This window comes from Homarus americanus, unplaced genomic scaffold (genome assembly GCF_018991925.1).
Source record: "Homarus americanus isolate GMGI-L3 unplaced genomic scaffold, GMGI_Hamer_2.0 scaffold11022, whole genome shotgun sequence".
Classification (NCBI taxonomy): domain Eukaryota; kingdom Metazoa; phylum Arthropoda; class Malacostraca; order Decapoda; family Nephropidae; genus Homarus; species Homarus americanus.
In genome coordinates, this window is record NW_024737068.1 from 717,941 (window position 1) to 731,822 (window position 13,882).

The 13,882-nt window shown below is 36.5% G+C and overlaps 2 protein-coding genes across 3 annotated transcripts in view; one reads left to right on the forward strand and one right to left on the reverse strand.

Annotated features, from left to right (window-relative positions):
• The window catches only part of LOC121872876 (calcium-activated chloride channel regulator 1-like), a 37,358-nt gene extending 27,343 nt beyond the window's left edge, over nt 1-10,015 (forward strand). The window contains exons 9-14 of one of the 2 annotated variants that reach the window (XM_042375945.1): nt 32-247; nt 348-521; nt 693-798; nt 1,420-1,566; nt 2,156-2,374; nt 6,238-6,321. In XM_042375945.1, the coding sequence (XP_042231879.1) occupies nt 32-247; nt 348-521; nt 693-798; nt 1,420-1,566; nt 2,156-2,374; nt 6,238-6,242 (867 nt within the window). In that variant the 3' untranslated portion in view covers nt 6,243-6,321. Of the gene's footprint in view, nt 1-31; nt 248-347; nt 522-692; nt 799-1,419; nt 1,567-2,155; nt 2,375-5,926 lie in introns of both variants that reach the window. The other variant, XM_042375944.1, reaches the window with a different exon arrangement.
• Nucleotides 10,016-10,487: 472 nt separating this feature from the next.
• Nucleotides 10,488-13,609, reverse strand: LOC121872877 (oligoribonuclease, mitochondrial-like). Its single transcript, XM_042375946.1, has 5 exons — nt 13,451-13,609; nt 11,712-11,873; nt 11,499-11,592; nt 10,914-11,040; nt 10,488-10,673 (listed from the first exon to the last, which is right to left on the reverse strand). Exons 1-5 carry the CDS (start codon nt 13,580-13,582, stop codon nt 10,553-10,555), a joined length of 636 nt encoding a protein of 211 aa, XP_042231880.1. The 5' UTR covers nt 13,583-13,609; the 3' UTR covers nt 10,488-10,552.
• Nucleotides 13,610-13,882: the final 273 nt, after the last annotated feature.

Below are 13,882 nucleotides of genomic sequence, written 5' to 3' on the forward strand. Positions count from 1 at the left end.
TGGATAACCTACAGTACTTTTTTTATTCCAGGTTGCAAAGCAGAGTTGTTCTTCTTTGCAGTGTCTTATGATCCTTCCTGTTGCCAACAGCACACAATATGAATCAGATTTTCTAATTGAAGTACTTCACAGCACTAGTGAAAACCCAACTTTCTATAATGTTGCAATTACTGGTCCAGCAAATAGCATACATACCGGTGATAGTACAACATATACAAGCCTGGTCTCCAAATTTGAAAGTCTACAGGTAACTGGTAATAATTTATAGAGAACAAAATTTTAAACGTATATATTTTACAGTTATAAATCAGAGCAAAAGTGTTTTTATTAAATGAGATTCTTTACAGGATGGGAACTACTTCGTGAATGTATCAAGACTATTTTCGGTCACATCCGTAAATACTTCTTTGTTAGCGACACCAAAAACAAACATGAGCAGTTTCCATGTACTGGTGTGGTCAACTGATGGACTGAGTAACTTGATCTACACCACAACATCTGTCCCCACACTCTTTGTGATGGTGAGGCTACTTGTACTGTACCACTTTTCAAGTGTTTTCTTGTTAATATAGTGCTACAGGACTTTATCCTTTTATGCTAAATGAAGTATAAATTATTGTGATATTTATGGCATATAGTATGTTGCTCCAAGTCTTAAATGTAAAATTCTAATGCTCAAAATGTTGACATAGGTGACACAGATGTGGCGTCATGTATTACATGCTAATGTGACAGCTGTTATTACTCATAAAAATGGAGAGACTGTCACCCTGAAGCTTTATGACAATGGTATTGGAGGTGAGTAATTTTTGCACTCGTTGTCTCCTTTTTTAACAGATAGGAATTGTAGGTTATCCAAATTACTGTACTGAAACACTGAAGGTAATCTTAGGACAATCTTCTCACAAATTTGTGCAATACACTTCCCTTTGACAAAGTACGGTACTGTACATCTTAATGTATACTCGTGCAGAAAGAAGTAGATAAAGCTAACTAAAAATATTTAGTATGTAATGAATGCAAAAGTTAATATTGTAATGTGAATGAGTGTGTACTGTACTGTAGTATATAATAAGAGAGCCAAGATACTAGTTGATGGCCTCATAAAACTCCTGACAAACACAGTAAAATGGTACTGTAGATTTTATTTTCAGATAAACAGCAATAATTTCTTGGAGAACTTATGTACACTTTAGAGTTACAGGTACAGTAATGGTAGTTGTAATTTAACCCTTGCTTGTTTTATTTGCATCGATGTTATATAAAAAGTGATGCAAATTTCTGAAAATATTGTTGTGAAGAGCCTTTGGGAACTTATTTTATTCGTCAATAAGATAATACTTTTTAAAAAAGAATGCTGGATAAATTTGTTACTGTAAACAGTATGTTAGTGATGCCTACAGACTAGTTTTACTGCAGGTGACACAACAGGCAATGACGGAATATACTCGGCCTACTTGGTGGGGCTGAATGTAAATGTTGATGTCAGTATCACAGTGACTGCCACAGACAACGGCGGTCAAGCGCGTCTCCTAGGACTTGCTGCTGGTTCTGCTCCTGTCACAGGTCAGTGCCATGTTCTGCCACCATCATCCTCACAGGTAGCAAAGTAACAGCATGTGCCAGTGTTGGTCAAAACTCTCCTTAAATGAGTTCGAACGAAGTTCATTCAAACAATTCTCTATACAGTACTTGTGGCTTCTTCAACTTGAGGCTGTGTCATCTAGTGGGGCTCCAAGTATGGACACTTTGACTGGGCGATGTTCTTTGAGATGATTATAAATGTATTAAATCACTTCTTGCCCGTCTATAATGGCAGTTGAAGATGTTCTAATCTCTCTTGGTAAGAGATGTGTCGGAGTGCTGGCATCAGTTTGGTACCCCTGCTTTGTACATTCTCAATGACCAAACAAAATTAGTGCTCCAGCCTAAATTAACCTAACTAAACTTGAACTTCACCTAAATATTATTAAAAGATTTAGGTTAGGTTATGTAGGTTAGTTTGGTTAATTTTATGAATAATAAATTATATAATGTAGCAGTATCTGATGCAGTACTTTGGGAAGTTTCCAGTCTCGACATATGTCAATAGCAATGCTTGTGACTTTACAACCATTAAATACAAAGAAAACCCAATTTAATTTTAAATTTTCAGATCAAGCTTGTTGTGGGAGTAAGTTGATCATCCCAACTGAGCTGCTGGATGACCCAGGATCCTTCACAGTCTCCTCACTGGGTGTCGCAGGCCGTACTGCGGGAAAGCAGCCTAATTCACTGCCTCCTGCTCAAATCACTGATCTTAAGTCTTCACAAGCTGGCTACAGTGTGTTGCTCACATTTACAGCACCAGGTGATCAACTGGACCAAGGCAGAGGTCAGTTTTCCTTACATTCTCTTGTTGATGAATCAAAATTTGGTCATGATGGTAGCCATAGCACTTGTAGTCTTAGTAAAAGTGATATACAGTACTGCACTGTAGCTATCATTGATTCTATAGGTAAAAGTGGTTCATCTGAGCCCAACAGCTTTGTTGTCAGTCATAAACATCTCTACCCTTGTGCAGTGCCTTCTTAGCTCTTATTAACCAGTTGTATAGGAGCTCCCCTCTTTGCTTAAGAAAACCATCTGGTATTAATTAGATAAATTATTAAAAGTGGCATCCCCGTAGTGAAGGGGTAACTGGCACAGGTTCAGAATTCAGATATATTTTGGAGCCATTGCATGCCCAGTTCTTGCCAAACGGTGCTCAACCCTTAAGAGGGCAGTGGCACTTTTACCAGTTGTTACTTATTCCAGTTAATACCAGAAAATTTTATTCAGCTGAGAGAAACTCCTGCTCTCTGAAGGGTATATCTTATTCTCTGCACCATATTCAACCCATACAATGCTTACAAGGTAATCATTTTTACCCCTTACAGTTTCGTCTTTTCATGTTTTACACCCATATGTTGTCTTATGAACCCCCCTCCCAGTTCATCCTCATCTGTCTCTTGATACACTTCTCTTCCCTCAATACATTCCTCAGTGCACCTAATACTCTATGACCCTCTTGTTTATTTCAACTTGCATTGTTTCTTTTGCGGATAGACACACACACACACACACACGAATAACATGTCTAAATTATGGGGGGTCCCCTACCTAAAAGTGATAGTGTAGACTGAGGACGTAGTATAGCTGAGAGTGTAGTCGCAGACATAGGTTCTGAGTTGCTCCTCATCCCCACCTAGTATAAATACAGGAAAACCTCTATTTACGATGTGCCAATCTATAATTCGCGTTAACGATGTTGATATATTAAGACCACTTCCCTATTTGTAATGTAAATAAACTCACATTAACGATGTTCATCATTCCGCCAACTCGGAATATGGAACGCATCTCTCACCTCATTTGTCAGCTGAGGCATCATCTACCCGAACGCTGCCTAGTGGCCATCTGGTGAACTACAGTCCAGGCATTGTGTTTTCTTGGTTACATGTGTGTAAGAAATGGAGCTAAATGTTCATCGACCATCATCAGTGTTGTTATTTAGCAGTTTTTTTTTTCCCACCTTACAGTGGGATGACATCACTAAAGTTCATTTTGTATTCTGTTTTGGTGACTGAAGTGATTTTTGCTGTTTTTTTTTTGTGTGTGTGTGGGTGTGACTGAAAAGTGCTTAGCCTCTGTTGTTACAAACACGAGGTGAGGAGCAGCAGCTGGTATCATTATTTTTGATAAAATTTTCTTCACAGTTGGAAATTATAAAGTTTCAGTGTTCTGTGCTATACAGGTACAGTACATATACTCAGTTTTAGTGATTGTGAAATGTTTTCACACTAACTGTGAAGTGTTTTCTCTAGTGATTGTGAAGTGTTTTCTCTGGTGATTGTGAAGTGTTTTCTCTGCTTTAGTGACTGTGAAGTGCTTTCCCTCTGTTTTTTTGACAACTTTAGAGTTCCCTTAGCCTCCAAGGGGACATGTGATGGCGACTAAACTTGTTCATAATGATGTGGTGAGTGTTGTTTAATTGTGTTGTAGTGCTAGTAGTATTCTAGGATTCTTTTTTTTTTATGGATGTCTGACTGGCCAGGAACCTATTCTATTGCACCTCATGTTATAAGTAACCTGATTTATGATATTTTGACTGGCAATGGGGTTTTCAGGAACCTAACCCCATCGTAAATAGAGGTTTACCTGTATCATGCAAAACGATCTGGACAAGCTACTGTATTTAGATGGTCACAAGACTGTTAAATGCCTTCTAACATAAAATTTAAGACTGAACATTGGATAGTACAAATCTAATTGCAACTATTCTATTAAAATTTTTAGGGTACAGGTTGTACCTCTCTAGTCCGGCATTCTGTGGTCCGGAAACTCCCATGGTTCGGAACGATTTTAGTTTGTCCAATAGGTAGATAGGCAGCATTTTTTTTTTTTACTTATCTGCATTATTATTACAGGAGTATTAAATTTTTGCCCCTCAGGCCCTAATGTGGGTCAGTGACCTATGCACGGGTGGGCTAATCACCATAAAAAAAACAACAACAAAGCCGCGGTAAATTAAGGTTTGTTTACATCCGGCAGTTTGGCTGCTCGCTCTCTCTCTCTGCTTGTCTATACAGAGTAAAACATTTAACCCTTCAATATATATGAGCAGTAAATAAGTGTTGCTTTCATATTCTTATGTTGAGTAACGACGATATGTTTTCACATTGGCGCAGTCTCAATTTCTTCTTTACCATTAATGGTTAGCTACTTATATTGTTCCATTTATTACATTAAATAACATTATTTCAAACAAGCATATTAATTTTACTACAGCTACAACCAGGGTCTTATTTTCTTCAGTTTTATATGTAGAACCAAGTCAGTCACTGGTTTTGTAATCAACGAAAACAATGCTGTCTCATTTCCTTGTGTGTTTTAATATTCTATGTATTATTAATGAATTGTATTGCCCATTTTGCACACAAACATTAATTCAATAAAAAAGACATTCAGTTATAAACAATAATTAATCTTTTATACATAAGAGAAATGACGCTGTTTACAAGATTGTGCACATTGTCTGAACGTTGGTGGGCTGTTCAAACACGTCGAAATTCGAGTTTCTGCCGTCAAAATTTTAAATTGTTTTGTTTTTTGTGTGTTCAAATAAAAAACGTCGAATTAAAAACTCGCAAAATTTGAGAAGCTACTGTACAACATTTAACCCTTCAATATGTCTTCAAAGAGACCATGAAGCAGAGAAAGTGGTGCTAGTGCTTCCAAGCATAAGCACAAGTCACTATCTATCCAGGAAAAGGGTGAATTTCCACGGTCCGGAAATTTCCATGGTCCGGCACCGGTCAGGTCCCGAGGTTGCCGGACTAGAGAGGTACAACCTGTATTGTTTATAAGGAAAAATCCAGGCAACTTGAAAGACCAACTCTGAAGGGACACAAGTGGGAGCGGCAGTGATAAAAAGCCTACAGAAATTTAGGAATTATGTGTCGTACTTTCCAATAGAGCAAAGATAAGCAATGCTGCTTTATCTTCACAAGTCTATCATATATTCCCATCTGGACTACTGTATACAGACACAGAAAACTCATACCCACAGACATAACATCCCTAGAAAAGTTGCAACACAGAGTATTGAAGATGATTCCCGAATTAAATCATTTTGACTGAGGACCTTAAGACTAACAGCTCTACAGACAAGACACAATAGGACAAATTTCATACTGTATATACATTTAGAATCTTGAAGGGATGGAAAACATAAACCTGAGCCACAACTTACAGGTCACCAAGATGTCATGCAGTATGATTTTAAGGATATACTGTACTTCTTTACACTTACAGGCAGTATATGTGTGTGTACAAGTACAGTATTTTACAGTTAAGACACTAAGTATTACAGATAACAGGTTCTGATAATGAACTTCCTTTTCAGCCACAAGTTATATAATACAGTACCAAGTATATGAAAACAACCAAATTCAACAGGTTAATAAGACAGATAAGGGAACTGACACTACTGTCCAGTTTTCTCTCCTTCCACCTTACTGTGACACTCTCTACACCTTCACTGTCATAGCCATTAGTTCTCAAGGAACGGCAAACAATGTCTCCAATGAGGTTCGTAACCAGGGGTTGTGCTCTGTGCCAACTCCAAATTTAACAAAGGGTGAAATTGCAGGAATTGTTATTGGATCTCTTCTGGGATTTATCATCATTATTATTATTATATATTTATGTCTCAAGCGTGATCACCTGGAAGATGTTTGGCTATGGCAAATGCTCACGTGCAGATGTATTAGGAATAAAAAAGACGATAGCACAGTCTACAACAAACCCCCGCCTAAGTTGGCCGCCAAGAGGAGTGATATTATCCGTAGCAACACATCGGGTAACTCTGAACCAATCCGTACAATAAGCGACCTCTATACCAAACCAAACTTGCATGCTAAGAGAGAAATCCGGAAAAACAGACAGGAGGACATGGATGATGGAGGCTTTGGTGAACATCTACGACGAAGTGAAAACATTCAAATGAATGCCATCAGTGATAACAGTAGTCAGAGGTCATCCCCATACCCAAACCCATACAACACTCACTCAACAATGCCCATAAATCAGGTTGGCCTTCCCTCTGCTACAAATCCTAACTATGGATATGCTATAAAACAGAAATCTTATATGACAAACAGACCCCTGGAAGACAGTGATGATGGGTCTCATGACAATTTTGCGTATGATGGTTACAGTGGCAATGGACTCCAGCCACCCAGGAAACCCAGAGTCAACACACAGGTATAAACATTGTGTAAAGCAACATATCATCAACCAAGGTGCCATCCTCAGATCCAGGGGTTAGTGACCCCTACAGCAAACATTTTTGGCTTGTGTATCGACCTTTTTTGTGTGTTTTATTGTAATGAACATTGTTTCAGAATGTACAGATCTTTCCTGATATTATTTGTCATTTTTTTTCTGAGCTGGTTAAACTGACATCTAGGTTGGTTTAAATTGCTCTTTAAACATATGCTTAATTTTTCTGATAAAAAAAAAATCCAACTTGATAATCTCTAAAAGATATTTGTATTAATTTCATTCGAGTGATTGTAGTTTTTTTATTTATAATTTATTGTATGTAAGGTAAGGAGCACTTGATCCTCCCTGGGCCTTTATATAAAATTTGGTCAAAATCCTGGAGGTAGCTTCTATGAAGTAGCTTCAAGTATTTAAATTAATGAAAAAGGATTGTAGTAAGATGGGCCATAAAAAGCAGATAAGAGCGACTGTTTATACATCACTTTCAGTGAATTAATTGGTCCTGTAATGTTGCAAAACAAGAAATTCCAGTACAGTACAAGTATAATGAAAGTATAGCAGCTCTTCTTAACCTCCAACTACAGTGTAACCCAATTCAGTATTACCTTGTATACTTGAGATACATTTGTTACATCAACTCTGTTTGCCATTATGGACCAGCGTCAACTTTTATGAAAATAATCACCGTAATGAATCTGTTTCTCTCTATCACATGTCACTTTACAGCAAATTTATTTGTTAAATAATATTATGGTGGAAGGGGGAGGGAGAGAGACCAACTCACACCCACCCTTATTGCTCACCAAATTTCAGATTTATATCACCCATTATGAAGGGATCATACTCTGTTATTAATAGTTTAACTGAATAAAATATAATTCAAGGCAGGTTATTGTACAACTCAAAGCCTTCTTTGTGGTCAGTAATAAAAATACCCCTCTGTAAACTTCAATTGGACTAAGTACTGTTCTGTACTTATAGTTGACCATAGTAAGGTTTTATTGTGTACAGTACGCCTTTAGAAGTACTTAATTTTAATTAGTGAAACTTTGTTAATAATAAAAAAATAATAATGATTTGTCACCATGAGTCGAGTAATTTACAGCCATTTATTGTAGTGAAATTCACGCCAATTGTTTCATTAGCAGTTGACTGATTAAATTATAGTACTGTATGTGTTGGGGTTTGTACATTTTAAAGTTTTATTTTGCATATAATATTAAATGAACTTTATGGTAACTTGACGGCCATACATAATTTTCACTGTACTGTATCTGTAGGCTACTGCTCCTTCATATTGTATATCATCATGTTACCAATACCATAAGTCTCCCCCAGGCTGTGCACTGACTAGCCCTTATCTAATTTCCGTACAATAATAACTTCCTGCATAACATACGTACTTTCTCTCCGCACTCACATTGGGATGCCATAATAAGAACAAAATTCTAAAGGACTAATTGAAAAAAATCTCGGAGTTGATCATTTCAAATTTAAAATGGTAAACACTGACAAAAGGGTGATGACAGCACGTGGAAAGAGAGTTGTGTATAGCCAGGGATTTTATTTTGTGGTTGGAATTGGATTTTCAGGTTGGAGATCACATTTAATAATTTATGTTTGTTCTGTAGAAACCAATTAGAAAAGTCTTTATATAGAATCTGTATAGTACTACAGGTATCCCTTGTTTAGTGCAGTTATTGTGTTCCTGAAAAAACATGTCAAATGAACTGATTTATTGATGTATATATTAAAGGGGAATGAAAATCTATAATGTAATTCATGTTCGACATAAGCACAGTCAATGCGATTAACATAATGTAACGTGGTATCAGGAAAGGGTTTGTAAACTGCCTCCAACTTTTCTTTTGGATTACTGTATATCTTTGAAAACTGGACCATTCTCTCCACTGGGGTCGAGAAGGAGGGGAAATTGTAAGGTACTGTACTGGACTCACTTAACCTTAATGTACTGTACCTGTATATAGCAAGTTAATATTTTTTTGAGTACATTTATATCAAACAAAAATATTATTCTACGTACTGTAATACTGTACATTAATATTTCTTTCAACGCAAGCCTTCAACAAAATAGAACCACATTGACCATAATTAAATCTGCTAATATCGCCGACATTCTTATACCTGTATTAAAAAAACATTAAGATAGATAGTGTATAAATTTATATCTTTGTTCAATACCATCTAACAAGAAATGGAATCAAAATATTAAAATACAGGTATAAATCTATATAATATTTAGTAACCCGACTGTATTCATCACACTACAGTATACGTGTAGGTAGTCTCATCACTGTGTATGGTAATGTCTGCTCGCTATCATCTCTTCCTATATGTTTATACAGTATTAGAAAAATTATCAGTACGTATATTATATAAATTATTTTTATTAAATGTAACCCCCACCAGATACTAAAAATATAAATTTATACACAGTTTGATAAAGCGAGTGTTTTGTCCGTCCAATAGAGGTAGTGTTCAGCTGTACCTGAGCACTTTTTTTATTAAGAGACTCCTTGTATATTGTTTATGTAGTATTACTATTATCAAAACAAATCCTTCAGATGTAAAAAAAGAAAAATGCAGTACTGTACGTATAAATGAAATTACAAGATGAAAAATAACCACAACATGGCATATATATATAGCTCACAGGTTTGGAACGGTCAAAAATTTCTGTGATGTGAACAGATGCAAATGAAAAGACATCTGTAAATCTTCATTTGTGTCAGGTATTTGTAAATTTAAAGTGAATGAGATTCTTCTCTTCAAGTGTAAGTTTTTAATTATTCAGAGTGATTATTCTTTATACTTCCTGTTTCTATAACTTTTCTTTTACGAATTATGCTTCTCATATGTTGGCACCGTTTTAGTACCACTACTAATGCCAATAACAACCATTTCCAAAATGCCTCTGATGAGCTCATTATTTAAATCTTGTTATCCCCAAATATTCTGATGTGCAATTAATTAATTTTGTAAATCTTATGCGAGTGATATAATTTTTTTTACTGTGCCTTTGTTGACTTACTATGTAGGTAAGATGTGAACCATGAAGTGTGTCATGAGTGGATGTTGTGTATCTTTTCTTTGTTCCAATTTATAATTGGTCATCAAGTACTCAATACTAAAACACTGTAAATAGAAAAAAATTAGTAAAATTTTTTAATAAATGGAAATTATGTTATTGTTGTTTCCCTTTACCTCACTAAATATATGATGTTGATGAAGAAGTTTTCGGTAATGAACTTACTTTGAAATTTTAAAGATCAGATACTTATTTAATCCCTAGGTACTGGGCTACTGTAGGCTTGCAATTGTGAGAGAAAAAGATGAATGCCTGCTTGGTGATTCAAACCACTGAAATAATAATGTCATGTGATGGGAACCGAAGCCCTGTAAGCACCGTCATGTGCTGTATCTAACAGGTAGTCATTCCTATGGGACCCACTGTCACTATGTAGGGGTGTAGGAAAGGGGTCTGGCTTGCATTTTTATGCTCACAAGACAGATGTTTCAACCCACATATACTTTTCGAACTGGCAAATGAGTGTGTGTGTGTGTGATGCTTTAGATTATGGTCAATTTCCATCAGAAAGCCAGATAGCTTGTAATAGTGGGAAATAAAAAGATGGTAAAAGTAATACTGTAAAGAGAACTAATAGTACTTGTCAATTTTATTCTAACGTCAAAGCTCGTACATAACAGAGTTTTACCTGAGGTTTCATTTGAATATGGATGATTTATAATATTTAAGCTCTTCAATACTTTCTTTGATATCATCCAAAGCTCTATGAGACACTTTCTTGCTGGGGGCAGCAGTAAAATCCTCCGGGTACCAACGTCTGTGGATGGAAACATGAAATTATTTTTTTAACCACTTATGTAGAAGGTCCCCGGTAGTGAAGGGGGTTAATATTATAAGCCTTTCTTGTTTCAATGCAGGTTGGCTGAAATAAGGAGCAACACAGACTGTTTCATTTAATAATTTATTCTACCTTCTACAATATGAGGTCAGTTTGAAAAGTTGAAGTCAATACCTTAAAACTGAGTTGTAGATAATGTTCAGCCTAGAAATGACTCACCTGCACAGCTCTTTGACGGTGGAAACATCAACAATGCGATAATGGAGATGCTTCATCAACTTAGGCATGTATTTATCCAAGAACTTCTTGTCTGCATGCACTGAGTTACCAGCTAATGGGGCCTTACCTGTTGAAACATCATAAGAAATTAGAAAAATATATACCTGTATAAAATAATAAAATTAAGCTCTGTTAATTTAAAAAGTCCATCTCAAACTATAAAAGTAGAATCACCAGTGACCTTCATCAGTAAGTGGGTCACCATGTCTCCGTTACTGTTTGCACCTATAGCTCTAAACCTCCATTGAACTTTACACGAGTTTGTTTGTCAGTCTTACTCCCTTAGATCCAAGGGGTGAACAAGTTATTGAAGCTACAAACAATTTCTTATCCATTTTGAGAGGAGGGGGGGAAGAATGGGAGAAAAAAAAAAGAATTGTTTGGTGCTTCTGAAAAACATCCTTACTTGCTACATCTTCCTTCACAAATATTTTACTGTAAGGATAATACAGTTTAACTGATGCCACAACTGTGAGCAGATAAAACACTCGCTGGATTCAAGGAAAACTTTATGTAATCACTCACCCTTCTCGGTGTGCTGAGTAACAAACTGGAGCAGCTGGTCCTCTGCTGCTGAAAGGGAGATGATGCTCTTACGACAGCCCTCTGTCAGCCCAGACTGTTAAAAAATTTCTGACAATATAAAGAACTGCTTCTGGCCTGTTACGATCTAGAACACTTAAATTATTCATAAACAAATTATTAAATAAGAATTCACAGTACTATACAGTACAGTACCTTGCCATGGTGCTGCCTACACCAGTCATTCATGTTGTCCAGCACTTTGTCCTCCACCTTCAAGATGATGTTAGGGCCCTCTGACACAACATTTAGTTCACTGTCTGTAATAATAACTGCTGCCTCCATAATTTCCTCTTTCTCCACATCCAATCCTGTCATCTGTAAACCAAAGAAAAAAAATTGAGTTATATACAATTACAGTCAATTAATAGTAATGCTCAGGTTTACTTCTGCCATTTTAGATCTGATATTTTGATTAGGATTTTTACTGTTATTTCTATTAAAGCATAAAAAGTAAATCTAGTGGTGAAGAAGGGGGAAATAGTGTGAATAACTTACAACTCTAAGAAACCAAAAAATTAAACCAAGACCACTAAACTAGATTCATTTGCACTCTTATACATTATTTTCACCCATTTCTTTCCTGTTCTCTCAAGGAATCTTCTTTAAAACAAAGATATAAGTCAGGCAGCAGGGATCAGTAGGGTGAGTGGCTGAGACCCTGAGAGTAGTCAGCCCCCCCCACCCCACAAAGTTAAAAATATGGTTATTTATGAGTAAACTGCTACCACCAGTTGTTCGATTTCGTCCATTTTTGCCACATACATTCTTATCATTATACTAAATATGAGGCTAAAATGATGTCTTTATGTGCTTTATAAGTAAATACACTTAAAAAAAATCTGCCACTGTCGGCGCGTGTTGTCTGCTCCGGTCCGACTAATTACCCAAATGAAGCCGCAATGAAATCAAATAATGGTCCTACATGAATAAATCAGACTGCCAATCACTTCTCAACTAGTATTTGGTGTCACGAAGTCACAAAAAATTGGTAAACGTAATTTAATCCGAGTTAATAGATTGCGTGCTTGTACCGAGGGAGCGAGTAATTACCCAAATGTAGTCGCAATGAAGTCAAATAATGGTCCTACATGAATAAATCGGACTGCCAATCACTTCTCTATTATTATTTGGTGTCAAAGTCACAAAAAATTGGTAAACTTAATTTAATCTGAGTTGTGTTAGGTTAGGTTAGGTACATGTACTCGATCTATTAACTCAGATTAAATTAAGTTTACCAATTTTTTGTGACTTTGACACCAAATAATAATAGAGAAGTGATTGGCAGTCCGATTTATTTATGTAGGACCATTATTTGACTTCATTGCGGCTACATTTCGGTACATTTGGTTAATTAGCCAGACCCGTCTGCTCTGATTGCTTACAGCCGACCCGTTTGGTCCGAGTGTATTCTCATGTTCACCAAAAATATAAAATTACACCGTGATACTTCAACAAACTTGCTTTCATTGGTACTGGACACCTTAGTAAGTACTTTTTGTTTAATATAGCGAGGGGTCTGGGGTGGTGGAGCCCCCAGCTAGTAAGTTAGGTTAGTTTAGGTTAAGTAGATTTCTTTGATTAGTTCAGGCTCTTAAAATACATAACTATGACAAAAACATGTGGGAAAAATGAATGAAATCAAACAATTCCTTCTGGTGGTAGCGGTTTCCTCTTATATTCCCATTTATTTACTATGAACTGCCACAGTTTTTAAGACGAGAGCTGAAATTTGGTGTGTACACAACTCCCCACTGGGTCAGTTACAGTACTCAGATGTTTTAATGCAATGCCCTAACACTACACTAAAAAATTCGTTTTTCCGTATTGACGTAAATTGTGTACCTAACATAACTCCTCTCCCTACATCACCTCACTTAAGATGTAATGAATACCTCAAGATCCACCCACACTAATCTTTCACTCAGTCTCGGTATTTTGGTGGGAATATCAGTGTGGGAGGACATGGTGCGGGGAAGGAGCTTCACGTGTGGCCTCAACAGTGACCTCCAACACCCCGCCACCATGACTGCTCCTTCACCATCACCGTGACTAAAACATTACTCCCGCTCACTGATTAATTAATTATCCTTGTATAGTTTATAATTTCACAGCTTATTATTCGTTCTGGAGGTTATTCTCTTCTTTATTACTTTATTGTGAAGTGTATTTACCGAGGAATGGAAACCGGTAGTGTCTCCTATCTGACATGTCATTTGGAAGATATGCATTATAACGCTATACTGTACTACCATCACTCCCTTAAGTAAGATACACTGACACACTGAAACAAGAGACATTTCAAGAAGAGACTCAGTCATTACGAT

Bases quoted from the DNA above. Each gene is read 5' to 3' on its own strand.
- LOC121872877 (XM_042375946.1), bottom strand. From the start codon at position 13,582: ATGGTGGCGGGGTGTTGGAGGTCACTGTTGAGGCCACACGTGAAGCTC. The intron at 11,874-13,450 runs GTATTCATTACA...TTTGGTTTACAG, and splicing joins TAGTGTGGGTGGATCTTGAG to ATGACAGGATTGGATGTGGA. The intron at 11,593-11,711 runs GTACTGTACTGT...ATTTTTTAACAG, and splicing joins GTAGGCAGCACCATGGCAAG to TCTGGGCTGACAGAGGGCTG.